The sequence below is a fragment of the Falco naumanni genome, chromosome 17, assembly GCF_017639655.2.
Source record: "Falco naumanni isolate bFalNau1 chromosome 17, bFalNau1.pat, whole genome shotgun sequence".
NCBI classification, from domain to species: Eukaryota; Metazoa; Chordata; class Aves; order Falconiformes; family Falconidae; genus Falco; species Falco naumanni.
Window position 1 is genome coordinate 4973318 of NC_054070.1, and position 26388 is coordinate 4999705.

General features: G+C 59.1%; 2 protein-coding genes across 2 annotated transcripts; both read right to left on the reverse strand.

Annotated features, from left to right (window-relative positions):
* Positions 1 to 3478: 3478 nt before the first annotated feature.
* Positions 3479 to 18883, reverse strand: RAB44 (RAB44, member RAS oncogene family). Its single transcript, XM_040616945.1, has 17 exons — positions 18805 to 18883; positions 17194 to 17419; positions 16993 to 17107; positions 16559 to 16730; positions 16136 to 16279; positions 15689 to 15779; positions 15472 to 15567; positions 14939 to 15126; positions 14510 to 14558; positions 14095 to 14189; positions 13145 to 13539; positions 8036 to 8617; positions 7466 to 7547; positions 7020 to 7134; positions 6166 to 6267; positions 5257 to 5333; positions 3479 to 4799 (listed from the first exon to the last, which is right to left on the reverse strand). The coding sequence occupies exons 2-17, from the start codon at positions 17416 to 17418 to the stop codon at positions 4715 to 4717; spliced, it is 2613 nt and encodes an 870-aa protein (XP_040472879.1). The 5' UTR covers position 17419; positions 18805 to 18883; the 3' UTR covers positions 3479 to 4714.
* A 2516-nt stretch (positions 18884 to 21399) lies between these two features.
* LOC121098710 (cyclin-dependent kinase inhibitor 1-like) lies at positions 21400 to 26057 on the reverse strand. The gene is made up of 3 exons (XM_040616998.1): positions 26010 to 26057; positions 23345 to 23752; positions 21400 to 22820 (listed from the first exon to the last, which is right to left on the reverse strand). Exons 2-3 carry the CDS (start codon positions 23742 to 23744, stop codon positions 22771 to 22773), a joined length of 450 nt encoding a protein of 149 aa, XP_040472932.1. The 5' UTR covers positions 23745 to 23752; positions 26010 to 26057; the 3' UTR covers positions 21400 to 22770.
* Positions 26058 to 26388: the final 331 nt, after the last annotated feature.

Here is a 26388-nt window from a genome sequence, read left to right on the forward strand (position 1 = left end):
CCCCAGGCACCCAGACACCCCACCCACCCACCCCAGCATCCAGAGCTCTCCTCCAGTGGCCCTAAGACCCCCCAACACCCACCAGACACCCAGCACCCACCTGAGCCCCCAGCAGCAGCCTGACAGCTCCCCCCCACCCCACAGGCCCCCCAGACCTCCCCAGGAATGCTAAGAACCTGCCAGCACCCACCTGACCCCATGAACACCTTGAGACCCCCCCCCAGCACCTGCCTGACCCCCCAGCACCCTCAGTATCCCCCTGCTAACCCTAAGACCCCTCCCAGAATCTGCCTGAGCCTCCAGCACCATCAGACCCCCACCAGCACCCTAAGACACCCCCCCAGCATTCTGTGACACCCCCAGCATCTTCAAACACCCCCCAGTAACCTTAAGAGACCCCCAGCACCTGCCCGAGCCCTCAGCACCCCTGACCCCCCCCCAGCACCCCAAAAGCCTTCCACAACCAGGTCTGACAGCACCCACACGTCCTTCCACCCCCAAACACGTCCTAAGCCCCCAGATCCATTTACCTCCCCCAGCCCCACCAAGCCGCACTCGTGCCCCCCGACAAGACCCACCCAGTGTCCCCCTGAACCCCTCCTACCCCGCGCCCCGTGGGGACAGGGATGCCCATTCCCGCAGCCTGAGTGACCACGTGGCGGGGGGGTCATTCCCTAAAAACTGTGGGAAAAGAAAAACAGCCCATCCCCCTCCAGGCACCAAAAACTCGGGAGCAAGCAGGAGCAGGGGGGTCTCGGAGGGGTCTCAGCCTCGGTGGTGGCTCCAGTCCCTAATTGCAATTAAATTCATTTTCCGAGTCAGCGGCTGATTGTGGCCGCGCTGGGTGTTCCCGTTATTGGTCCCTTTTCAGCCTTGGTGGTGGCCTTGACCCCAGTGACCCCCTGTAGTTTATTTAAATTCATATTTTTATTATTTTTTATTAATATAGTTTTTAAATTTCAAATTTATTATACTTTTAAATTATATTTTTAATTTTAGTTTTTATGTTTATATTTGTATTTATTTATTATTATTATTCTGTTAATTCAAGATTATTATTTAATTAAATTCTGCAGTTTAATTAAACACTGTGAGAATAAAGCACTTCTTCCTATGGGGTTTGACCGCCCTGCCCCGTCGTCAGTCCCGGCGTGGGATGCGGGATGGGCTCCGCATCCCATTTTTTGGCCTTTTTTGGGGAATGGGATGAAATTCTGGGAGAGGAGCCGCAGGATGGGGTGGCCGGGGCACCCAAAGCCTTGGCTCGTGAGTCGTGGGCTCTCCGCTTCCGAGGTGGGTGCGCCGAAGGGAGTGGGGGGCAGCACCCGGGGCTGGGGTCTGCCCAGGGCAGCCCCCCGAGCTCTTGCAGAGCGCCCCAAGAATGCCAACCGGAAACCACCTGATTTATTTTTATTTTTATTTTTATTTTTATTTTTATTTTTATTTTTATTTTTATTTTTATTTTTATTTTTATTTTTTTATTATTATTATTTTTATTTTTATTTTTATTTATTTATTTTTTAAATATTCCTGTGGTCCAAACAAACACGCGTTTCCCTCCTGCTGTTCCCATCGCGGACCTGGACCCTCGTGCGTGTGGTTAGGGGCTGGCGAGCGCCAGGGGGGTCCCGGGATGGGGAATTATTAAAGCTGGAAGATGCTTCCAAAAGCAAGGCTCCCACTGGGTTTTCCATCCTTTCTTCCTGCCCTCCTGGCGTTTCTCCCAACCTGGCCATGAAAAAAAACCGTTTCCAAGTTCGGAGCGGAGCTCACGGGTGTTTTATGCTTTAGGCACAAGCTCAGTCCTTTTTCCTAGACGGGATTTCCAGCGGGATAAGGAGCCTTTCCGCTTGCTGGGCTGGGAAGCCCTTTGTTTGCGGGACTCCCTGGCCAAGCAGCGGGGTGGCAGGGCCAGGGTATTCCCGCATTTGCTGCCATCTAACGGGAAAATTCAGCCTCGACCACCTCAACTCTTCTTATTTCGCGAGGAAATAAAAAAAAAAATACATTTTCCTGCACCCTCCCACTGCTGCCCGGCAAGGCAGCACCCTCCGCACATAAATCCCAGAAATTCAGGTGAAGAGCAAAGCGGCTCCGATGGATGCTCCAGCACACACACGGCTGGGAGGCACCATGGAGCCCCCCAAAAAGCACATTTTGGGGTTGACCAGGCTAAAATGGTGCTTCTCTTCCCATGCGCCACATGTGCAACATGCGCTAGGATTTATATGATTTTAACATAAACCAGCAAAGCAGAAATAGTGAAAATGGGCCCCAAAAGCCTCAGGAAAAGCCATGGTTAGGGTACCCCAAACACCGGCTCCAGGCAGAGCTCTGGGCTGAGCCGCATCAACTCCTCCTGAGGAGCTGCGGTCTCCAGGCTGCTCCCACTGCTCCATCGGGAAAAATATTTTATAATGAAATATGGGAAAGAGGGATTGGCATGGAACAGGAATATAAGTATATTGCATTAAGAAAGGAACGGGAATATAAATATACTGTATTAAGAAAGGAACGGGAATATAAGTATATTGCATTAAGAAAGGAACGGGAATATAAATATATTGTATTAAGAAAGGAAAGGGAATACAAGTATATTGCATTAAGAAAGGAACAGGAATATAAATATATTGCAAAGGAACAGGAATATAAGTATATTGCATTAAGAAAGGAATGGAAGCATAAATATATTGCATTAAGAAAAGAATGGGAATATAAATATATTGCATTAAGAAAGGAATGGGGGCATAAATATATTGCATTAAGAGAGGAACAGGAGCATAAATATATTGCATTAAGGAAAAAAAAAAGTCTTTTAATGATGGAGCCAATGGAAGGTGGCTTGTGGAGGCTGCAGGAAGGCTTAGGTGCTGGAGTGGTGCAGAGGTGCCGGAGCGGTGAGATGGGGCACGCGGAGGAGAGAACTCGTCTCTAAAAGACTTAAAAATTCCTGTGCCACTGCCAAGTTGGACCCTGCCTGGTGGAGCTCATAACCCTGCCGTTTCTGAGCGTGAGCTTGGTCCACCAGCAGCCTCATTTCATCTCCACCTGCAAATCAACCCACCTGTCATTCCCACCGTCGGGTACCGCATGGAGCTGCTCCATCCAAAGGGATAATTCTGGGAGCAGCAGAACCAAGCAGCCTGCTCCCGCCCGGCTCCATGCCTTGCAGGGCTCTCCCACGGAGATTTGGGGTTGTCTGGTAAAGGCTAAATTTAAACTGCAGTTTTTCCATCAACACGGACGTTAATTAGTCCCAGTCAGCCGGGCCTTTATTAGTACCGACGTCGGTACATCGCGGAGCTTTGCAGTAGCTGCCCGCTGGGGAGTGCCAGGCAGCCCACGGATCCCACAACTGCTTGAAGCAGGGAAAGGGAAAACAGGTCCATAGACATGGCATCAGGAGCTCCCGAGCCTTGTTTCCTTGGAAAGCTGAGCTATAAACAGTTACAAACATGCAGAATGATTTTTTTAATATTTTTTTTTTAATATATAGTGTCATTAGAAAACCAACCCTTGTTGTCACAGTATTTTTGTCAAGCAGAAACTGGCTACTATTATGCTTTGCCAAAATATACATATAAATAATGACAACAAAAAGCAAACTCATCCGAGCAGAATTATTCCCCCAAATCCACATGTAAGCGTAGCCTTTAAACACATCTGTTGAGCTGCTGGGCAGCAACGCAACACATGCAATATATAAAAATACTGAAATAAACCACTTATATTCTTATTTATTTAGTCTGGATGTCTTTCTCTGCAAAAGTATAGTTCTCTGCATCAAGCTGTAAAAAGAAAAAAGAAAAAAAACCAACAACTGGCAATTGTGACATGGTCTTGTTTAGATTTTTCACGCTGCGTTTTACAACTGATCCAGGATATAAAGAAGCGGCCACAGTTGCAGCAGGGCAGGGTGCAGCACCTTGCTCTTCCCTGCCCACCCTGAGACGGCTGCAATAGTGCAAAAATAGTGCAAAAAAGAGTTTTTGCTAGCATTTACCTGACCATACATCCCGCCAGCCTGGTGCTCTTTCGATTAGCCTGGACCTGCTTTTTTTTTTTTTTTTTTTCATTTATTTTGAGCAAAGTTTTTAGTAGTTTTCCATCAAAACCCGTTACTGCTCACTGGCACGATGGACCAGGAAAGGGCAAAACCAGCTTTACCGTGCCTGATCGGAGAGACTGAGCAAGTGCTTTTAGGATATATTGTGTATCTCGTCGTTCCAGACCCAATCTGATCGGATGACAAAGCCAGAGCAAAAGCCACCACCGCACAGCAGCACCGACCCCACCCCCCTCGTTTTATCCCTTGGCCTTCGGGTGACTCCCCGATGTTCATTCCTGTTATCCCAAGACTCAGCTTTGCTCCCTGCTGCTTCCCAGTGTCATTCCAGCACCTCCGATCCAGCTGGGTTCCTTTTCTGCCTCATTCCTTAGCCCGGGTTTTGTCTCCTGAAGAACGGGGTGAATTTTCCCACTTCGGGAAATCCACCCATTTTGGAGGGCTCGTGTGCTGTGGGATAACGGCAGGAGATGGACGGGGAAGGGGCTGGGGGACAGCCGGTTCCTCCACAGTGGCTTTTGCTCAGCATCCCGGGGAGATGAGGGGGGGAAGGCACGGGTGGGGGGAGAGGTGGTGCCTCAGGGCTACTTTTACGCTTTTCTGGCTGTTGCTGCAGTTTCAGATCACAGCGAGGGCTCTGCCCATCCATCAGCAGCAGCCCTTTTTCTTCTGGGGTGGCTTTGGTACCTCGTCTGCCTTAGCTTTCAACTCATCCTCACGAACTTTGAGCAACCTGGGAGAAAAGGAAGCAAATTAGCCAGGTGTTACCCCCCCAGTTTGTATCCCTGTGCTATATGTCTCGACAAGCATCGGGAAAGGATGCTCAGCGTGGCTGGAAGGAGTCAGGAGCCTTCCCAGCTCATGATTTGAGAACCATGGGTTCTGCTAAAAAATGCCAACCTAAATCAAATCGCAGGCAGAATTTATTTCAGTCAACCCGTGGGGAAACCAGCAGCATCCTGAAAAAAGGTTAATTTCATTAATTATAATAACCTTGCCATGCTGGCTGTTCAGGAGACAGCGCTCACCCCCGGCTCATCCCAGCCCTGCACACGCTGCTCCGAGCTCTCCCCACGTCTGGGCGCAGGGAGTCTCTGGTGATGCTAACACCCTGGTATTTGGAGTTAAAAAAGCCGGGAGGGAGCCCAGTAAATTCAGGACAGCTGGCAAAATCCAAGCACATGGCTCACCTGACGAGGCTGACCATGGACTCGGAGACGTTGTGGCCCGAGGCAGCGCTGCATTCGTAAAACATGAGCTGATGCTCCTGCAAGACACAGAGCCCGGGGAGAAATGTAATATTCTTGCATCGGAATAGCTTAATATCGGCGTCAATAACCACGGGATAGTCACAGTCAAGGGGGAACAGGAGGGTCTCGAGGAAACAAATAACTCAATAACTTATTTACTGGGGTATGAGGGTGAAATCCAGCTTTTCTGGTAGCTGCAACACCAGCTTTTAATACCGAGGAAAAGGCTGCAGACAGAACAAGGCGTGATGCTCTTGGGTTAGCAGAGAAAATACGGAGATGTAACTAGGTGTTCCCATGTCTTTCGTGCTTGTCAGTGACTGGTTTGGGGGAAAAAAAAGCATCTGACCCCCGGTCCTGCCATCTCCATTTGTAAACTGGTCAACAGATACTGGCCCAAATCCATAAATTTTAAAATTAAGTTGGTAAAGGTGAGATTCTTCTTGCCTAATTTTTATTACTCATCTATAGTTGAAGAGTTTAATCACCCTTTAAGCTTTTCAGTATCTTTAAAACAGGACAGGCTTAGTGGTTTTAGTATTTAAGTGATGCTGGGAAGACAGGTGATGCTTCACAGCAAAGATAAGTGAAGCTGAAAACGTTTTGATTTACAGATCCAGTTCCATAAACTGTTTTACTGGGATGGTGCTGATCAAAATGAAGACGGCAAGGGGAAAGCAAGGCAGGGAGGGGTGAGAGACGGGTTCAGGGACCACTTTGCACCACGGATGCACGGAGGGCGAGTTAAGGGCTTTCATGTTCCTCCAGGTGCTCAGGCTGGGGGCACCCACCCTCAGCTGTCCTGCCTCGCTCGGGCGGGCAGCACATCACGGCAGGACCAGCACCCACCTTGGCCAAGCGCTCCCCCTCCTTCGTAGGGACCCGTCTCTCCGCAGCGCAGTCCGTTTTGTTCCCGAGAAGCAGAACAGCAACTCCCTCCTCTGCTCCCTCCTGGGCCATGAGAGAGGGAGGGTCAGGAGAGTGTCACCCTGCCTCGAATCACAGCCGGGGGTACCATGAAGTATGCCCGCACGTTTGGGCACATAAAACCATAAATTCTTAAACGAGTTCAATAGCATTTAAGAAAGTGATTTATTTTTTTTTCTCCCCCTTTAAATCATCTGTCCTGGTCTATTAACAGGGCAGGGCAACTGGATGAGTTGCCCTTGTAGCGAATTCCCTTTGTGCTCAACCTCAGGAACCCTCTGGAGGATGCTCGGGCTGGGATTTAAGGGCACTGAGCCAGGCGACATCCCATTTTGTTCCATTTGGTTTTGAACACTGGCTTTGTACTTGACTGGAAATCTCTGACAAGAAGTTTTTAGTAAGTCACAAGTTACGTCCCATTTCCCAGGACTCAAAGTGGACTATTCTTCATTTAAAAGTGTTCTTAAAATAACTTTCAACATTTTCCATTTCCCCGTGGGATTTTTAATTTTTAAAAAAAGTTGATCATTATCGCAACGATGCTATCAACAAATTACCCCAGGAAACACTTCAAAAATGTGAAAGTTATCAGTATCTGAATTTAAATCCTCCGAGAAAAAATATTTTCTAGCCAAAGCAAAGCAGAACACCCTTTACAAGGGGCTTGGTCCCCCCACCTGTCCATCCCTAACTGGTGGCAGAGGGTGGGCTGATCTTGGGGTCACCACCGGTTCCAAGACTTCGGGGGCAGACCGAGGTTTTCCCGTTTCACCCACCTGGATGCAGCTCAGCCAGTACCGCACGTCCGAGAAGGAGTACTCCGATGTGATGTCGTACATCAGCACCACCCCGTCCGCTTTCCGAAAAAACTGCTTGGTGACACTGTGGTACCTGCGTGCATGTTAAACCATCACCGATACGGTCCAAAGGAGGTTTTGCCTAGGAGCGATCTGAAATCCCAGTGGGAAAGCTGGGAATGCGCATCTCCAAAAAAAGGCAAAGCCCAGATTTTGCTCCTATCCTGATTGCTGAGGCTGTACAAACAGCCCAAGTGCTTGTTTATATCTTAATTACTTCCTTTATTATGCTTTATCAGACCACATACTGCAAAGTCCCTCCTGACCCTTGCTCAGCAAAGCCAGCATCGTCCATCACCACGGCATCTGCCAGGAAAAAGAAAACCACAGGCTGCTCTCCGCAAGCAGACAGCACAGCACCTCACCTTTCCTGACCAGCTGAGTCCCACAGGCGGAGAGCAAAGCGCCTGTTGTCCACGATGAGGTGTTTGATCTGATAATCCAGCCCTAGGGAACACAAAGAGGGATGTTCTGATGCTGTAGCGTTCAGCCCTGTGGCAGGGGGTGGATGGAGAAGGCCCGTGGGGCGGTTGTGGTCTGAGGCTGCAGCTCAAGGGCCTCATCCCAAGGGAACCTCCAGGTTTTAGCTCTTCAGCGGTGGGATTTTGGGAAGGTCTCTGATCTCACAATGAATAAAACCAGGTTGGTTAAGAGAGGAAAACACAGAGGAAAGGCAAAGCAGAGAGAAAAGCACTGGGGCTGCCGGTATCGGTGCCCTAGAGAGGGCATGGAGGACCAGCACCGCCTGCTCATGAGCATCCAGACGTGTGATGCTGGTGGTCCTACGTGGTCCTTGGTTGCATTGCACGCTTGGCATGAGCTGTAACATGCGTGTAGCGAACACCAGCAGCTTGCGGGGTGGAGGGAAGGGAATGGCAATGGAGACCCCCAGGTGGGTGCAGAGCTGTGCTGGAGAGGAGCTGGAGGACACCTACCTACTGTGGCAGTGAGGTGCGGGTTGAAGGCGTCGGCGTGCAAGCGGTACAGGAACGATGTTTTGCCCACATGGGAGTCCCCAACAAAGAGCACGTTGTAGAGGTGGTCTGGGTCCAGGGGGGCTTCAGGACAACCCCTCAGGGCAGCTCCTGACCAACCTGCAGTCACAGCCCTTGGCTCTCCTGGGCTGGGCTCACCTTCTGAGCTTGTTTTCCACCCAGCCTCTTGCGTCTTCTCCTGTTGACCAATACTGAGGTCTTCGCTCTGTTCTGGCAAGAGCCGCCCCTGGGGCTGGGTGCTGCTGTGGGCTGCATCCCCCAGTGCACAGTCTCTGAAGACCATCCCCAGCTGATCATTCCCAGCATCTTCCTCCTGTTGGACCCTCGTGTGAAGGGTTAATGCTGGTGGCACCTCTCGTTCTGGAGGCTCAGCAGGTCTGGCAGCTACCTGCTCTGTTTCCATCACATGCTGTGGCTTCTCCTCCGGCTGCTGGGAAGCAGCATGAACCATCATCACCTTATCTGCCTGCTCCCGGAGCTCGCTTTGGGCTGCCTGTCCCGAAGCACATAGCTGCCACACATCTGGAACGAGAAGATCCTCCTGCATCACCGTTTCCAGCTTTAGCGTGCTGATTTGTAACGGCACCTCAGAGACGGGGGGAGCCAGCGCAGACGCAGGGTCATCACAGCCTTGCTTTGGCCCTAGACCCTGAGGTTCCACTAAACTCCTTGCCCCTGCCTCCAGCGCCTCTCCCTGCACCACTTCCAGCCCTGGAGCTCCATCCAGAGGCCTGCCCTCCGCAGCAGTCCTCCCTCCCTGCAGTAATCCCGGAGTCCGGGGATCCTCCAGGATCTGCCCATCCTGGCCGGTGAGTGCTCCCAGCTTTGCTCCCGGCTCAGGACCCTTGCCAGCAGTGGCGTGCTCAGGGCATGAAGCCCCCTCAGCCGGGGGGGACACGTGTGCCCCCGCAGCAGCTCCCTCCCAAGGACCCCTGGCGTGGGCAGCACGCAGACCTGCCTCTGGACCCGGAGCCTGGCTCTGCTCCACTGCCCACAGCCCAGCGGCGCCCAGGGGTGCCAGATCTGCCCCCATGCTCCATCCTGAGGTTGATTTCAGCTCCTCCTCCTCTGTAGGTGGCTGCACTTTTGCATCAGTGCCCTGAGCCTCCGGCGTGCCCGGGATGACAGCCTCCTCCCCTGGCCGCACGCCCGCAGCAGCCCCCTCTCCCTGCGGATCCAGCCCAGGCTCGTGGGGCAGCTCACGCTCACCCTGCCCTTGTTCCCCATCCTCACCCTCCTCTATGAGATGTATGGCTGCAGGTTCTCCCCCTTGATGGGGGGGTTCTGGGCTGGCACCCCCAGGCAGCTGCACATCTGCCTGGGCATCCTCTGCCTCCACCAGTTCCAGTAGCTCTGCTCTGTCGCCCTGAGCCAGGGGTTGCACATCTGGAGCCACGCTCACTCCCTGCTCTGTCCCTGGGGAACTGACCTCGCTCAGGAGCTGCAGACCTGACTCCAAGCTTCCTTCTGAGGCCGGTCTGAGCTCATCCACCTCTGCAACCAGCTGCACGTTGCCATCAGTGCCCTGAGCCTCCGGCGTGCCCAGGATGACAGCCTCCTCCCCTGGCCGCACGCCCGCAGCAGCCCCCTCTCCCTGCGGATCCAGCCCAGGCTCGTGGGGCAGCTCACGCTCACCCTGCCCTTGTTCCCCATCCTCAGCCTCCTCTACGAGATGTATGGCTGCTCCCTGGGGGGTTTCTGGGCTGGTACCCCCATGCAGCCGTGCGTCTGCCTGGGCATCCTCTGCCTCCACCAGTTCCAGTGCCTGAGCCTTAGCTGGGAACATCCCACACGGGTCTGGGCTCCCTGCAGATGTTCCTGCTGGGGAAGGGCCCTCGCCGTGCACCGCAGCAGCGCCCATTTCTCCCCCCAGCCCTAACTCTGGTTTATCCTCCTCCCCCAGTGGCTGCACACCCGGAGCCCCCCTCCCTCCCTGCTCCAGCCCCCAGGAGCCGACCTCACTCGGGGGCTGCAGAGCTGCCTCCACCTCTGCAAGCAGCTGCACGTAGGCATCGCCGCTCTGCGCCTCCAGCGGTTGCACATCTGTTCCCGCTCCACCTTCCTGCACATGGGTGGGTGGCAATGCCACTGGCCACGGCGCCCCTGCACCCATGTGCCCCCCCCATGACGTGTCTCCCCCTGCAGACTCACCGGGTGGCTCCATCACCCTGAGCCACATTACCTCCACCTCGGCCTCGGCCCCGGCTCTGCTGCTCCCTCCTCGCTGAGCCTGGGCTGGCAGCACGTCAGCATCCGAGGCTTCTCCCGGGAGCTGCAGCTCCTCCAGCATCCCGGGGCCAGGAGCCACCGTCACCTCGGGGAAGGCACCGTCACCCTGGGCTGCTCCCATTTGCATCTCATCCTGGGATGGTGGCTCTGGCTCCAGGTGCTCTCCTGGCTTTATTTCAAGTCTCTCGGAGAGCCCCAGTGGCAGGGCAGCCCCTTCCCCCAGCGCCGTGCCCGTGGGCTGCGCACACTCACCCGGAGCCACAGCTGGATGAGGCTCATCCGTGGTGAGCCACTGTCCCACTACCAGGCCTGCCTCCCCGGCCGCAGGTGGCCCCACACCTGCCTCCAGATTTTCTCCCTGGCTTAATGCCGCTTCCTCAGCTTCTCCCAGGACCTGTGCCTTTTCCCAGCCTGTTTTTTCCTGCGTCCATCCTGCTCCCTCCACCTCCATCCGTGCCTCCTGCTCTCCTGCCTCCATCCGTGCCTGCTCCCCTGCCTCCATCCGTGCCTGCTCTCCTGCCTCCATCCGTGCCTGCTCCCCTGCCTCCATCCGTGCCTCCTGCTCTCCTGCCTCCATCCGTGCCTGCTCCCCTGCCTCCATCCGTGCCTCCTGCTCTCCTGCCTCCATCCGTGCCTGCTCTCCTGCCTCCATCCGTGCCTCCTGCTCCCCTGCCTCCATCCGTGCCTGCTCCCCTGCCTCCATCCGTGCCTCCTGCTCTCCTGCCTCCATCCGTGCCTGCTCCCCTGCCTCCATCCGTGCCTGCTCTCCTGCCTCCATCCGTGCCTGCTCTCCTGCCTCCATCCGTGCCTCCTGCTCCCCTGCCTCCATCCGTGCCTGCTCCCCTGCCTCCATCCGTGCCTCCTGCTCTCCTGCCTCCATCCGTGCCTCCTGCTCTCCTGCCTCCATCCGTGCCTGCTCTCCTGCCTCCATCCGTGCCTCCTGCTCCCCTGCCTCCATCCGTGCCTCCTGCTCTCCTGCCTCCATCCGTGCCTGCTCCCCTGCCTCCATCCGTGCCTGCTCCCCTGCCTCCATCCGTGCCTCCTGCTCCCCTGCCTCCATCCGTGCCTCCTGCTCTCCTGCCTCCATCCGTGCCTCCTGCTCTCCTGCCTCCATCCGTGCCTCCTGCTCTCCTGCCTCCATCCGTGCCTGCTCCCCTGCCTCCATCCGTGCCTCCTGCTCTCCTGCCTCCATCCGTGCCTCCTGCTCTCCTGCCTCCATCCGTGCCTGCTCTCCTGCCTCCATCCGTGCCTGCTCTCCTGCCTCCATCCGTGCCTCCTGCTCTCCTGCCTCCATCCGTGCCTGCTCTCCTGCCTCCATCCGTGCCTGCTCTCCTGCCTCCATCCGTGCCTGCTCTCCTGCCTCCATCCGTGCCTCCTGCTCTCCTGCCTCCATCCGTGCCTGCTCTCCTGCCTCCATCCGTGCCTGCTGCTCTCCTGCCTCCATCCGTGCCTGCTCCCCTGCCTCCATCCCTGCCTCCTGCTCTCCTGCCTCCATCCGTGCCTGCTCTCCTGCCTCCATCCGTGCCTCCTGCTCCCCTGCCTCCATCCGTGCCTCCTGCTCTCCTGCCTCCATCCCTGCCTCCTGCTCTCCTGCCTCCATCCGTGCCTGCTCTCCTGCCTCCATCCGTGCCTCCTGCTCCCCTGCCTCCATCCGTGCCTCCTGCTCTCCTGCCTCCATCCGTGCCTCCTGCTCCCCTGCCTCCATCCGTGCCTGCTCTCCTGCCTCCATCCGTGCCTGCTCTCCTGCCTCCATCCGTGCCTGCTCTCCTGCCTCCATCCGTGCCTCCTGCTCTCCCGCCTCCATCCGTGCCTGCTCTCCTGCCTCCATCCGTGCCTCCTGCTCCCCTGCCTCCATCCGTGCCTCCTGCTCTCCTGCCTCCATCCGTGCCTGCTCTCCTGCCTCCATCCGTGCCTGCTCTCCTGCCTCCATCCGTGCCTCCTGCTCCCCTGCCTCCATCCGTGCCTCCTGCTCTCCTGCCTCCATCCGTGCCTGCTCTCCTGCCTCCATCCGTGCCTCCTGCTCCCCTGCCTCCATCCGTGCCTCCTGCTCTCCTGCCTCCATCCGTGCCTCCTGCTCTCCTGCCTCCATCCGTGCCTCCTGCTCCCCTGCCTCCATCCCTGCCTCCTGCTCTCCTGCCTCCATCCGTGCCTCCTGCTCTCCTGCCTCCATCCGTGCCTCCTGCTCCCCTGCCTCCATCCCTGCCTCCTGCTCTCCTGCCTCCATCCGTGCCTCCTGCTCTCCTGCCTCCATCCGTGCCTGCTGCTCTCCTGCCTCCATCCCTGCCTCCTGCTCCCCTGCCTCCATCCGTGCCTCCTGCTCCCCTGCCTCCATCCGTGCCTCCTGCTCTCCTGCCTCCATCCGTGCCTGCTGCTCTCCTGCCTCCATCCGTGCCTGCTCCCCTGCCTCCATCCCTGCCTCCTGCTCCCCTGCCTCCATCCCTGCCTCCTGCTCTCCTGCCTCCATCCGTGCCTGCTGCTCTCCTGCCTCCATCCCTGCCTCCTGCTCTCCTGCCTCCATCCGTGCCTCCTGCTCCCCTGCCTCCATCCGTGCCTCCTGCTCTCCTGCCTCCATCCGTGCCTGCTGCTCTCCTGCCTCCATCCGTGCCTCCTGCTCTCCTGCCTCCATCCGTGCCTCCTGCTCTCCTGCCTCCATGCTTTCTCCCAGTGCTCCTTGCAGATGCTCAGCCACCTGTAACATCAGCTCCTTCGCACCAGCACCTTTTCCTTGTGAGAATAACATCCTCTGCACCTCCTCCGGGCTCTCCCCCTGCTCTGCCCCTGGCTCCTGAGCCCTGAGGTGCCCAGCTCCCATGGACGCACCAGCCTGTGTCACATCTGGAGCACAAAGCTCAGCCGCAGCTGGTCCCTCTTTCAGGTCTCCTTCAAACACCTTGTGACCGGTGTGGCTGGGGAGGGCGTCTGGCAGGACCCCAGGAGATGTGCCTTGGGCTGTGCCTTTCTCCAGCCCCATTTGGGGCTCAGCGTCATCCTGGGGGTGATGGGCAGTGTCTGCCGGTGTGGGGGGTGCACCCAGTGCCTGTGGCTTCAGCTGTTTGCTCAGAGCCGCTATTGCATCATTCATCTCTCTTAGCAAAGAGCTTTGGTCAGAAAAGCGTTCCTCCTTCAGAGATTCTGGGAAGGGGTCCTCTTCTGCAGAGCTTGCTCTCCTCGGGGATCCCAGGAGGCTTATTTCTGCTGGCTGCATTTCCCAAACCCTGGAGAATGCAGAAAATGTAGGGGTCAGCCCAGCCCCCACGTTGGGCTCCATCTCCCTCCTGCCCACCTGGGCTGATACCAGGGGGTCTCTGATCTATGCCCCCCCCCCGCCCCATCCCTCTCCAAACCCCATTTCATTGACCCCCCGGGTGTACTGGAGGCTCACGCGGGCAGCGATGGTGACAGGGAAAGGGGGATGCACACCCAGGGAGCCTGACCCAGGGCCGTATCCTGCCCAGCAAGTGAGCGTGCCTCTTCCCAGGCTCCGCGTTCACACTGTCGGAGATGAAAAGACAACTCCTGGCCAGATGTGCTGGGTGCCTGAGCCAAGGGGGTGATGCAGGGCGACAAGCTGGGGCAAGAGATCTGATCTCTGGGGTGAGAGATGAGCGAGAGTGGCAAAGGAGCATTAAAGGGACTAAATATCGTGTTTTCCCTGGGGAGGGTGGAGGACTTGGTGCTCAGCACCAGCTCGTAGACCTCGGGAGCGCAAGCTGAAGCAGCAGCTGGTGCTCAGGACCCCTTACACTCGGTGGGTGCTCAGGACCCCTTACACTTGGTGGGTGCTCTTGGATTTGGGCTTGCCGCCGTGGGACCCCAGCCTGATCCGCATCTCGGAGCGGTATTTCTCTCTCTTCTCTGGACTCGTCTGCAGTGAACAGGGTGGGAAGAGGAGAGAGAAAAGCGTTGGGCGAGGGAGCGCTTCTGCCTGAATCGACGCTGAGCTCTCTGGCAGGTATCCAGGTGTACTCACCCAAAATCTTGCACTAAGGGGCTGCTACCCCCCTCCCTTCCCAAACACCTGTATGGCACCATGCCGACCCAGTTTGAGCAAGCTTTTAGGGGAGGCACTGCCTCTGCTGCAGCAGCACCCCGTGCTCTTGGGCTCTCCGGCAGCCCCAGACCAAACAGCACAAGGCTCCGGAGCACGGACACCCTGTCCCGTCCCCATGCTCCCAGTTGAAGTACCTGTGGGGACACTGGTGTCTCGCCGGGCAGCTCTGCCACCGCTCTGTCCCTGCAAACACAGAGCACAGGGGTGAAAGTGGCAATTGCATCCCATTCACCACGTCCATCCCTGCCCCAGGAGCAGCAATGGGCTGGAGCAGGACAGCAAAACCCACGACCCATGGATCAGTCCCGGTTGGGTCCCTCTGGGTGAAGGACATCCCCATCTCTGCTGGCACTGCCCTCGGGAGACACGTTCAGTGCGTGGTGCTGACAGTCCTGCCTTTTTTTTCTGTCGCTTTTCACATCAAGCCACGCTTAATCTGCACCGTGGAGACCATTGAAGCACCGTGATGGCTGAGACCCATCAAACTCATTTCTCCATCTGCTGCAACCCCCAGGGGCAAATCACGGCACGCAGAGGGACACGATGCTCGCTCAGCTCCTCACCCCAGCTCCTCCGCCTGCTCCCAAGCCACCGCTGCCCTCGCTGTCCGCAGGCGCCCGTGGGTCTGCTGGAGCTGCTGGTGGAGGTGCTGCAGGCGGTCCTCCAGCACCCGGTTGCTCTCCTCCAGCTGCTGGTTTTCGGTGCTGGTGGCTTGCTGCGTGCTGCGGAGGCTGCGGCACCGTGTCTCCAGCTGCGGGATGGCAACTAGGACAATCACACCCCGCCAGAACCCCCGTGCAAAACAAAAATAAACTAAAAAAAAAAAGGTGGATAACCTTCTTCTCTAGACCTGGGGCTGAATTTCCCTGCCACCCCCCAAGAGTGGTGGGTGGGAAACTCAGCTTGGGTCCTCTGGGGATGGAGGGGATGGCAAAAGTGGGGATGGGGGTCCTATGTGACAACCTGCATCAGCGGGTGGTGGGGACAGACCGGGATCAGCTGTACAGCTCCGTGCTGCTGTTACAGCCCGGCTGGGGTAGCCCATAGGCACAAAGGGGGGCTGGGGGCTGGGGGCTGGGGGCTGGGGCCATCTCACCTCCATCTGCGCCGTGACCAAGCGCTGCACCTCCCTCTCGCTGGCATCCAGCACTCGCTGCAGCTCTGCGCCGTGCTGGTGGCTCCGGGCCAGGCTCTGGGATGGCAACAAGGACATCAGCACCCACTCACCCATCTGGGAGCTGCCGTGGGGGGTCGGGGGTGCTGGGTGCCCCCCGGCATGGGCAGCAAGGGGAGAGGAGCAGCCAGTGCCCCACCTCCTGCTCCAGCCGCTGCTGCTCCTGCTGAATCCGCTGCTCCAGGGCCTCGCAGAGCTGCTGCACCTCCTTGTCGTGCTCGGCCACGCGCCTGCTGGGGACAGCAGGGCCGGGGGGGGGGGGTGGTCAGACCCTGCTGCAGTGGGTGCTGGCCCCCTGGGACCCCACATCGCCCACGGGAGCTGCAGCCGGGTTTGCCTGGAGGGGTTCACCCAGCAAGGACCGTCCAGCAGCCCCAGCCCGGCACTTTTGCCATCCCACGAGTGACTGCTGAGGGAGCCGGACCCCAGACACCAGCTCCCAGGGAAACCTCCACGCCAGCCACTGGTGGAGAAGCACCCCAGTTTCTCCCTCCTCGGGTATCTCCACGGCTGGGGTGAGCAGGGGCCCCCTCCCTGTCCCCATCCTTCCCACCCCGTCCCTCTCCGCTGCCCTGGCGCGACTCACTTGTTCAGGGTCACCTCCAACGCCGCCTTCTTGCTCCTGGCTTCCTGGATGCGGTGCCTCATCTTGGCCAGAAAGTCCTCCAGGTTGCCCAGGAGTTGGGGTTCATCCTGCCGGAGCTTCACCCAGAGCTGCCATATCTCCTGTCTGCTGGGAGAGGGGGGTTTTGTGGCGAGCATCCCCCCCCAACCCCCCCCCAAGCTGGGCCAGCTATGGGGTGCTGGGCCGTTTGGCTCGCACCGTTCAGGATGTGCGGTCCTGGGGGACAGGTGAGCATTGGGGTGATCGTGGTCCTGTCTCCTGCTCCTGTGCTTGGGCCAAAGGCACCTCCAAGCCACTGCTGGGCTTGCTGCCTGCACGGAGACCTCCCGCCCCAAGCCTTTCCATCCTGCAGGACACCCATGGGTGCTAAACAGGGTGGCTTACTCATCAGAGACACCGTCCGTGCCCAGCTGCTCCATGAAGGCGGCGAAGTGTCTCTGCTCCTCGCTGTCCGCCCCCTCCAACGCCGGGCTGGGGAGGACCAAGCGGACCCTCCGGGATGCTGTTTTCCGCCGGCGGTGGCCCGTGGCAGCTTTGTGGGAGCTCAGGAACTGCCCTGCTGACAGATACCCCCAAACCCTCCGTGTCCGGCCAGGGGGACAACAAAGCCCAAACCCCAACACTTCTCACCCTGTGGCTTCAATGAGCCGCTGCAGCACAATAGAGCGAGTCATGGGCTGAGACCCAGGCACGGGGACACTTTTTTGGGTCATCCTGTGCCACCCAGCAAGGGGAGAGTTTCAGGTTCCCCCTGGCAAAGCACCGAGGCTGTGTCCAGGATCAGCCCAGGCTGCTTGGAGATGCGTGCTGGCACTTACGGAGCCCGGCAGTGAACTCCTCAGTGCTCAACTGCCCGGTGCCGGCAGCATCCAGCCCATCGAAGACGAGCTCCAGCTCCTCTGTGCTGCACGGGAAATTTTCCTCCTGCAATTTCTAAAACCAAAGCAAATCAGGGGAAAAAACTACCCGTCATCCAGCTTCCAGCCACCCCGGTAGCGTTTGACATCCCCATCCCATACCTGCATGTCCGAGCGGGTGACAAACCCCGCCTGGTCCTTGTCCCGCTCCCTGAAGATGTCCTGCACTCTCTGCACCATTTCGGATGCCCACGGGGGCTCTTCGCCGGGGCCGGGGGCTGCTGCCAGTGCCTCACTGGAGCCTTCACGCAGCTGCTTGCGCCGGCTGGAGCCCAAGCGCCGGCCCTTGGCAGCCGCCCGCCGCTCGGATGTGGCTGCTGGCTCCATCCTGCCAAGGGGCAAACCGGTGCTGAGCCTCGGCCGGCTCCCCGCTTGCCAGAGCCCTTTGCTCCGGCGTGGTGGGACCCAGCTAGAAACTCGTTTTGGCTGGTGTGAAGGGCCCCAGGTTTGGCAATAGGAAGAGGCGCTTATCTCCGATTGCGCAGCACAAACGGAGCCTCCACCGGCAGCGAGCACCAGCCATCCCTGCCGGCTTCAAGCCTCGCACCCGCCGGGCGAGCAGCTTCTCCTGCCACTGGCCAAGTGGTCACCCCAGATCTCCCCTGCTTTGCCCTGGCTACAGAGGACACTCAGGGCACCGGCACTGCCGGGGCTCGAGGGCCAACCGGGAGGTGACACCGGCAAAGGACCAGCCAAGGCGATGCTGGAGGTCTGGGCAAGACGTGGCGGTTCTACCTGCATCCTCAAGCACATCAGCAGCTTTTAAAATTCCTCCCCCGGCTTTCAGGGCTGTGAGTCACCTCCGGGGAGAGCTGCCCGAGACCTCGGCTGCTTCTCATCACGCCTTCGTGCTTGCCCCGGCTTGTGGGAGTTGAGCTCAGGACCCCCACCCCCGGCTCCCCCCTCCCCATCCTGGGTGGGTAGCAGCGTCACCAGCAGCCACCGTGCCATCGCCGTGAGGGTTGTTCTCTGCATGGCAAAGCCAAAAAAAACAAACGAGGGAAACCACAGCCCCGGAGAGCAGTGACGAGAGCGGGGGCCATGCTGGCGCCGGCCGCAGCCCAGCTTTCCGCTCCCCACCTGGGGAGACCCCCCGGCTGCGCCAGCCCCCTGCCCCTTTCCTTTCGCAATGGCCATTCTACTAAATCCCCAAGTGCACCAAAAACGTGGGAATAAGCCCCAAACCCATCCTCTTCCCCTTAAAGCATGAGGGTCTTGGGCAATTGCTGGAGTCCCACTGGACACTGGGGTTGGGGGGGGGCAGAAGCCAGGTGCCTTCTGGTGGTCCCAGCCTCCCAGAGAGCAGAAGTGGGAGCTCTGGGGGGCAAGTGGGGTTGTTTATGGTGTGGAGAAGCCCCCAGTTACCTGCCCCAGCCCTGGGGCGGGGGAGGAGGGGGGGGGGGGCAAGCTGAAGTCACCGCACCAGAGAGGCACGGAATGAAAAGGGGGGGCTGGGCTGGGGGCTGCGCACCCCCCAGCCCTGGCTGTGCAGGGATCCCCACGGCATTACTGATTCCTGGCGACCTGCCCCCCCCCTCAAAACACCCCACGCTGCTCCCAGCCGTCAGAAAAGGGACACCAGACACAATCCCCCGACAGGTAGCGAGAAAAAACCTCCCCCCAGCTCACTGGTAGGAATTAAAAATCAAGTTTTCCTGGCTTTTCTCTTGTTTAAGGTGATACAGGAGTTATCCCCGGAGCGGCAGAACTCACCTTTCCCACCTGCCGAGGGGGACCCTCAGGTCCGGGGTGCGCGGGCTGGCGAGGATGCTGCTCCCACGCCGAGGGTGCTCGTCCTGCCCCGTGCCGGGGTGCTCACCCCTCTCTTACCCAAGGCGGCTTTCCGTTTTCGGGTTACGCTCAACTGCCGGTGCTCACACGTTTCCTGTTTGCTACGTTGCAAGCGGGGTGCGGGAAGGGCCTGTCCGGAGGGTCCCTGTCCCCCCCAGCCCCCCAATCCCAAAGCAGAGGCACCGGAGGCATCTCCAGCAGAATTCCCCATCCTTCCCTTCCGTATTTGCAATAGTCCAGCCAAGGCTGGGAGGCGTTTGGGGCAGAGGAAAAGCAGCAGAGAAACAGCAAACACTATTTTAAGAGCCCCAATAAGCCGAAGGACAAGACTCGATACAAGCCGCAGGTTACAGCATCCTACCGAAGGCCGAGCAAACCTGCAAACCTCCCCCCACGAGGTTCTTTGGACCCAGGATTTGGAGGTTCCCCTTCGCTGTGCTGCTCACACCAACGTTTTTTCAAGGCTCCTGCCTGAATCATTAACTCAGTTTAAAGCTGGCACCAAACACGCCGACTGCCCCCACCCCCTGGCAAGGCCACGGAGGGGGTGGGTGTAGGTGGGTTCTGTGCATTTTTCCCTCGCTTTAACTGCAAAATGAGAAGAGATTCCAAGCAAGGGGAAATGCTAATTACTATCTCTAGGTTGTAACTAGGATTCCCATCCCCTGGCTCACGGCGCGGGCATGGAGCAGGAGCCGTGGGGTGGAGGGTGATGCCCTCCCCGTCTCCCCCCATCCAAGCTGGGAACCGGCTGCGGGGGTGCCCAGCCCCATCGCACCCTCCTGGGACCCCAGCCCAGCAGCAGCCAGCTCAGGGGCGTCTGCAGGCGGGTGGAGGGCTCAGCTCTTTCTTCTCCGCTCTCCCAACAAAGCTGGCACCGGTTCTCCCAGGTGGAAGCAACCCCGCAGCCAGGCTGGGGTGCTCAGCTCGCAAAAGCCACCTCTGAACTCAGCTTGTCACCGTGTCTCGCAGCCCCCAGGGCTGTGCGCCGCCACATGAGGGCTGAATTTTGGCTTGGCTTTGCCTAAGGATGCTTTTTGGGGGAAAACCCCTCAATACCCCTGGGAGAGCTCCCCGATTCCTGCGCTCTGCCCAGCAAGACTCCGGCATCTTGCTCCCAGCTGCCGAGCCCTGCCAGCAGCCCGTGCTGCGGTGGGAGGGCACGATCCAGCCCCACAGCACCAACAGCCCCCTCCAGCCCCGAGGAGATGCCCAGCAGGTCCCAGTGAAAGGGGATTGAATATGGTGGGGAAAGGAGAGGAAGCGCCTGACCCTCCTCCCAGCCATCGTGGCAGGTTGGTCCCCGCGTCCTCGCTCTGCCCTGAGCCTGGGCTGGGAAAGCAGCAAAATACAACCTGGGCTGAAAGCACAAGGTTTCCATCCATCCCTCAGCTGCTGGAAGCCCGGCACCGTTTTGCATCCCCAAAGCGGAGGGAACACGGTCCTCTTCGACCTGGGCGAGGAGATGCAGGGCTGGAGTCTCCCGGGGGGATGCAAAACTCCAGCAGAGGTACCAGCTCCCCCCCGCGCAGCAAAGCCAGAGCCTGGCTGGCCTCAGAGCCCCACAAACGGTGACAAGGGACTATTTGCTGATTTATTTCTCACTGCCTCCGCCGCTGCTCGTTGGGAGCAGCAGGCAGCAGCCAAGGGGGCTGCGAGGACTGACACGAGGAACATTAAAAGGGCTAAATCTGTAGGACTTGACTCAGCGGCAGCTAAAAGGCAGCAGGATTGTGCTCTGCAAACATTTCAAGGGGCGTCAGCATGTGGGGGTGTCACCCAGCACCGTGGGGACCGGCAGGTGCCTCAGGGAGCCTCAGCTGAAGGACGACAGACGGTTGTTACCATCGAAATTTTGTTTTCACCTGGATCCTCTGCAAACAGGGTCATTCACCGCATCAGCCGTAACTGGAGCTCACAGCCCACGCGTGAGCCTTGCTCGGTCCTCAGAGGAAGCAGCTGACGGTGGATCCAGGGGATCCAGTCCCGGCATCCAGCAGCTCCAGTCTCAGCCAGGACTTGGTGCTGCCACAGCACAGGGCACCCAGGACCCCCTTAAGGGGGGGGGGGGAGATGTGACCAGCTGGCCACGGCTAACAGCCACCTGCCCACGAGGGTCACAGCAAGGGAGGGGGAATTCTGCGAGCAGCAGAGGAGCCCACGTGCACACAGGGGTCCCGCGGTGAGATGCCACACGGCTTGCACTGGCAGCACCGATGCTGCACCCAGCTGTCCCAAGGAAGCAGAGCAAAGCATGTGGGTTGTGGGGAAGGTTTTGCCCCCCTCCCCCCCCAGCTCCCCCTCCCCTGCTTGGATGTTTCATGGTGGAGAAGAGTCACCCAGGGCTGTACCAGCCCCTTCCCACAGCTGGGCTTGTGCTGCCACCAGCCCAAAGGCAGCACCCCCAGAGTGACCCCCCTACCCCCAGCACCAAGCAGGGACCCCAACCAGAGCATCCTCCTCCCCACAGCCAGACCCTGCTCCCAGCACCACTCTCTACGAACCCAGAGACACGGCTTCCCTTACGCAAGGTGAGTGTTTATTTGGAGTTAACATTTGTAGTCAAACAGGTATTTCCCCTTCCCCCCCATGCAGACTTAATAGCATTATTATTTTTCTTTTTTTCATAAATAAAGATTTAGTGCTGGGAGCTTGCCAGCTTCACTGAGAGCAAAGTGCTTCATGGTGCAAGGCAGGTCGACCCCATCCCTTTTCTGCCTGGGACCATCTTGCACCGGTTTCCAGAGCCCAAATCCAGCAGAGCAGGAGATGAACCCCATGAAAGTGCCGAGACCTGACAGTGTCGAGTCCCTCGAGAGCAGGGACTCATCCTTCAGCGCTAGAACATCCCTTGGTCCCAGAGGCAGCCAAAGCCGCTCACCCTGCAGAGCTAGGTGAGGGTCCTCTCTCACCCAGGCCCAAAGGAGAAAAAAAAAAAGTCCAAGAAAAAAAAAAAAGCTACAACTTCTTCTTTCGGTGTCATCCCTGCTGGTGAGCAGGATGCGTCCCTAGAGCAGTCCAGAGCCAGGTAGCTCCCCAGCCTGGTGCCAGTGGTGATGGAGGCAGGAACGTGGGGGCAAGCAGCACCACTCGACAAGCCAACAGGGTAAGGAAGTGGGGGGTTGGGTCAGCAGGGTGCAGGGGACCCCAAAGCCTCCCCCAGGCAGCGCTGGTCCCACAATGGCTGTGCCGAGCTCAGCACTGGGGACCTCCAGCGGGTTTGTCACCGTCCGCAGCCCATCTGATGGGTGGTGGCACCACGAGTCACCCAAGGGCTCTCCAGGGAGCAGCGCTCCCTCTCCCAAGCAGCCGTGGGAAGGAGCGGTCCCCACATCACTCTGCTTCCACGCACGGACAAGGGTTTACCACCCCTGGGTCCATCCTGCTGGCTAGAGGGCCACCACCATGTGCCAGCAACCAGGGTGTCCTCAGGGCCAGGCTGTCCCAGAGCTCTGCCCCGTGACCCTTTCTTAAGGCTATCTGGTGCCACCGGGTGGCTGGGACACAAGTGTCCTCCACAGCCGGCCATCAGGCAGGGGAAGGACCACGGCTGGGCAGCAGGACGGTGCAAGGACGGTGCAAGGACGATGCTTGGCCCCACCACTCCAGGGCAGGGGACACTTTCTTCTCTGCCAGCAGGGCAATACCTTGGTCCCACCAAGCCCATCTCAGTCCTCCTCCATTGGGCTACAAGCCTCAGCGTGGGCTACTCCTCTACATTGCACACAGTAGAGGTCCCTCAGGACCCCAGAGCTACTCATAAATAGGAAACTACAGACTCTACGTTGCTTCAGACAGGCAGCATATACAGTACAGGGTGGGGGGAAGAAAGCCACGGACCCCCCCCAGGGACATCAGCGTCAGCAGCTGGCCCCGAGCACTGTCACGTCACGGCTTGGGCTTGTCGGGGACCATCCTCTGCTTGGAGCTGTAGAAGTCTGGAAGGCAGAAAGAGAGAGTTGGGAAGTGCCTCCAGCCTGCTGGGAGCAGCAGGGCGGGGAGAGGGGAGGTGTCCCCAAGGAAGGGTCCCAAAACCCAGCCCAGGTGGGATCCCCCCCCTCAGAGCCACCCACCCCAGGGTCCCGGGGAGGAGAGCCTGTAGGTCTCCATCTCTTCTTTGGTCTCACTGGCATTGCCACCCCAGGCCCTGATCCTGGAGGACGGGCTCAGGCTGTGGGAACTGAAGGTACCGAACGATTTTTTGGGGCATCTTCAGCTATAAAACCCACAAGCCCAGTGCAAGCCCCCTGCCTGTCCCCCAGCAACCAAAATGCACCCCGTTTGTGGCCTTTTCCCCTTGGAAGATTGATCCCCAGGAGAAATGCATGGAGGGTGGTCCCCTCCCCACACCCAGGCAGGGGTCTTGCACTCAGGTCCCCTCCACCTGTCCCTACCAGGAGAGCCATGACACCACCAATGCCACCGAGCACGCACGGAGTGACACCAAACCTCCAGCACTCACCTTTCATGGTGGTCTGCCGACGTTTCAGGCCCCGTGGGGAACCAGCCCTGTAGACCTCCGAGCTCTGTTGAGATGCCTCAGGGCAAATCCTGCCAAGATGGTCCTTGGGGGGGACCTTGTGGACCAAGGAGCTCCTGCTCTCACTGCTGATGCCCGTGACCAGGCTGTGGACCTCCCGGGACTGTTGCTCAGCCAGGAAGACCCTCTCCCACTTGAACTGTCCTTCCAAGGGAGTCTCCGTCTCAAAGTTGAAGTTCCAGCGCTCCTGAACCTCCTCCAGGTGTTGCCTCATCAGGTCCTCAAAGTCATTCTTTTGGTGGTGGTCCACAGGGCCAAAGAGGTTCCTGCATGCCTTGGTGCTGCATTGCATCTGCCCAGCCTTGCTCTGAGACAGGGGCATCGTGGCGGCTGGGAGGAAAGCAGAACAAGTTACTGGGGTGTTGGGCGAGGCACCAGCAAGCCCAAGGGCCAGCACGCTTGTTACCAGAGCAAAGCACCCAGTAGCCAAGCTGGGACAGGCTGGGTTGGGCTCAGCAACAAGGCAGCCCAGAGGGGACCTCCATCTGCCAGCACACATCTTGGGCCCAGACACCTGGGATTCCAGCAGCGTCTTAGAGGGCAGAAGCTTGAGCATGACCAAGGTCAACCACCACAGCCTGGTGTGACGCAGAAGGATGGGGAAGGTGCACACGGTGCTCCCCGTTCCCCCTCCAGCAGGTGAAGCCCTGCCGGGGCAGAGCATCCGGCATCCCGATGCTGCCGCCGGTTCCATCCACGACCCCACCGCAGTCTCACTTCCACGCGGGCACAAGGCAAGTGGGCACACGGGCAAGTGAAGCAACGGGGTGTTTTTCTGGCCAGTTTCTTCATCTCAAGAACCCAGGCCCAGTGGCAAGGAAGCCTTTTAAGCAACTGCAAGAACATGCCACAAGCTTGACCACTTGGTTTACCACCCTCCTTATCCGCAAGGAGCTGTTGGGCAACCAAAGACACTGTTTGTTTTTGTGGGTTTGGTTTTTTTTTTCGCCTCAAACTGATGCCAAAAGCCTTGACCTTCACGGTTTTGGCAGAGTCTTCCCTTCTGAGCAGCCCCCCCCTCACACGTGCAGGGGGCTAAGGGACCCCTCACGCCACCCACCCTCGTGGGGAGCCTTGTTATCAGGGCAAAGCAAAGCAACGCTCTGGGATTTGACGGCTTGCAGAGCTAAGGCTTCATCCTGCTTGGATAACCAAGCTCATTAAATCTGCTTTAAAAAAAAATAATAAAAGCTTCATGGAAATAAAATCCCTCTGTACAAAATTGCTTTCTCATTGTCCACCAGATCTGGGACCCCCAAACCCACAGCAGATCACCAGGCTTGCACCCCCAAACCTCCCCAGGGAGGGGGTGCTCAGCCTCCTGCAGGGATTTCTGCCCAAACTCAGCACCCCCAGCCCCCCCGGAGCCCAGCACCGCATTGCCAGGTGTGCCATCAGCACAGCTGGAGACCCTTCAGGCGGGGGGCTTGGGAGGGCCACCCCGACCCCTCTGCCCTGCCCTGCTCCCAGAGTAAATTACATCCTGGAGTAAAAATAGCAATCCAGCTTCCCAAATCCAGCTTCCTATCTCCGGGCTGCCGGCGGCACAGCCGGGGTGACATCACTGAGCACAAGTCCCAGCATGTCCAGGCAAGCCCTGGCAGGTAGCGGGATGGGGACACGCTCCGACACCCTGACCAGGCACCCCCGGCAGGGTTGGGCACCCCCATCCCCCATCCTCATGCCACCCATGTCCCCCATCCCCCGGCCAGCGCCAGGTGCCACCCCACAGGAGGCAACAGCTTCACTCTGATTCATAATTCCACATCACCAGAGCCACCAGGGGCAAAGGGCCAAGGCCAGCCCCTCCCCCTCCCAACCGCCGTGCCCCCCCGGGGGTGGCGATGCTTCCAGCAGCCCCTGCAAGGGCAGAGCTTTGGGGGTCCCCACGCCACCGAGCGATGCAGGTGCATGGCTGCCTTAAGCCTCCCCCAGCCTGGCGACGCAGGCACTCCCGGGGAGGGGGGATACACACCCTCCCCCACCCCCACAGCCACCTGCAGCACCCAGGACCAGTTACACCAGTTGGGGAAGGCTTGCGGGGGGACGGGGACAGGAGGGGCTGGGAGCACAGCACCCCCGACGATGGATGGAGCCGGCAGCCGCTCATGACACCGATGAGCCGGGGGGGGGGGGCGGCGGAGCTAGGGGGTTGAAGACCCCCCCTGTTGACATGGCACCCCCCGCCCCCCCCGGGATGCTCCGCGGCGGGGGGCTCTGCGGCGACCGCAGCGCAGCCGGGGCGGGGGGGGGGCACTCACCCACCACCCACCCCCCCAGCACCGGGGGACGCGGACCCGGCCAGGAGCCGCCGCCCGATCCCGTTGCGGCGCGTTCCCCTCCCCCCCCCGAGCCTGCACCGGTGACACCGACACCCACAGCCCCCCCCGCGGTGACGGTGACACCCGCCGCCGCCCCCCCCCCCCCCCCGGTGACACCGACAGCCGCCGCCGCCGCCGCCGCCGCCGCCCCCCCCCCGCGGTGACACCGACACCCACAGCCCCCCCCGCGGTGACGGTGACACCCGCCGCCCCCCCCCGCGGTGACACCGACACCCACAGCCCCACCGGCTGCCGCCCGCACTCACCGTCGCGTCTCCCGACTGCCGGTGCCCGTCGCGCCGCGGTTTATAAGAGGAGGGACGGGGCGGGGCCTCCCCCCTCCCCCCCCCCGCTCCGGGATTTCCCTCCCGCCCCGTCCCGCCCAGCCCTGGGGGTGCCGCGACCGCCGTCACTGGGTGCGGGGACCCCCTGCCTCGGGGTGCTGCAGGGATCCCCCCCCATCGGGGTATATAAGGAGCCCCCCATGAGACAGGGACCCCCTTCTTACAGGGGTGCGGGGGTCCCCCCATCAGGGCACACAGGGAGCCCCCCACGAGGAGATACAGGGACCCCCTTACTTGAGGTGCTGCAAGGTTCCTCCCATCAGGGCATGCAGGGAGCCCCCCATGAGGGGATACAGGGACC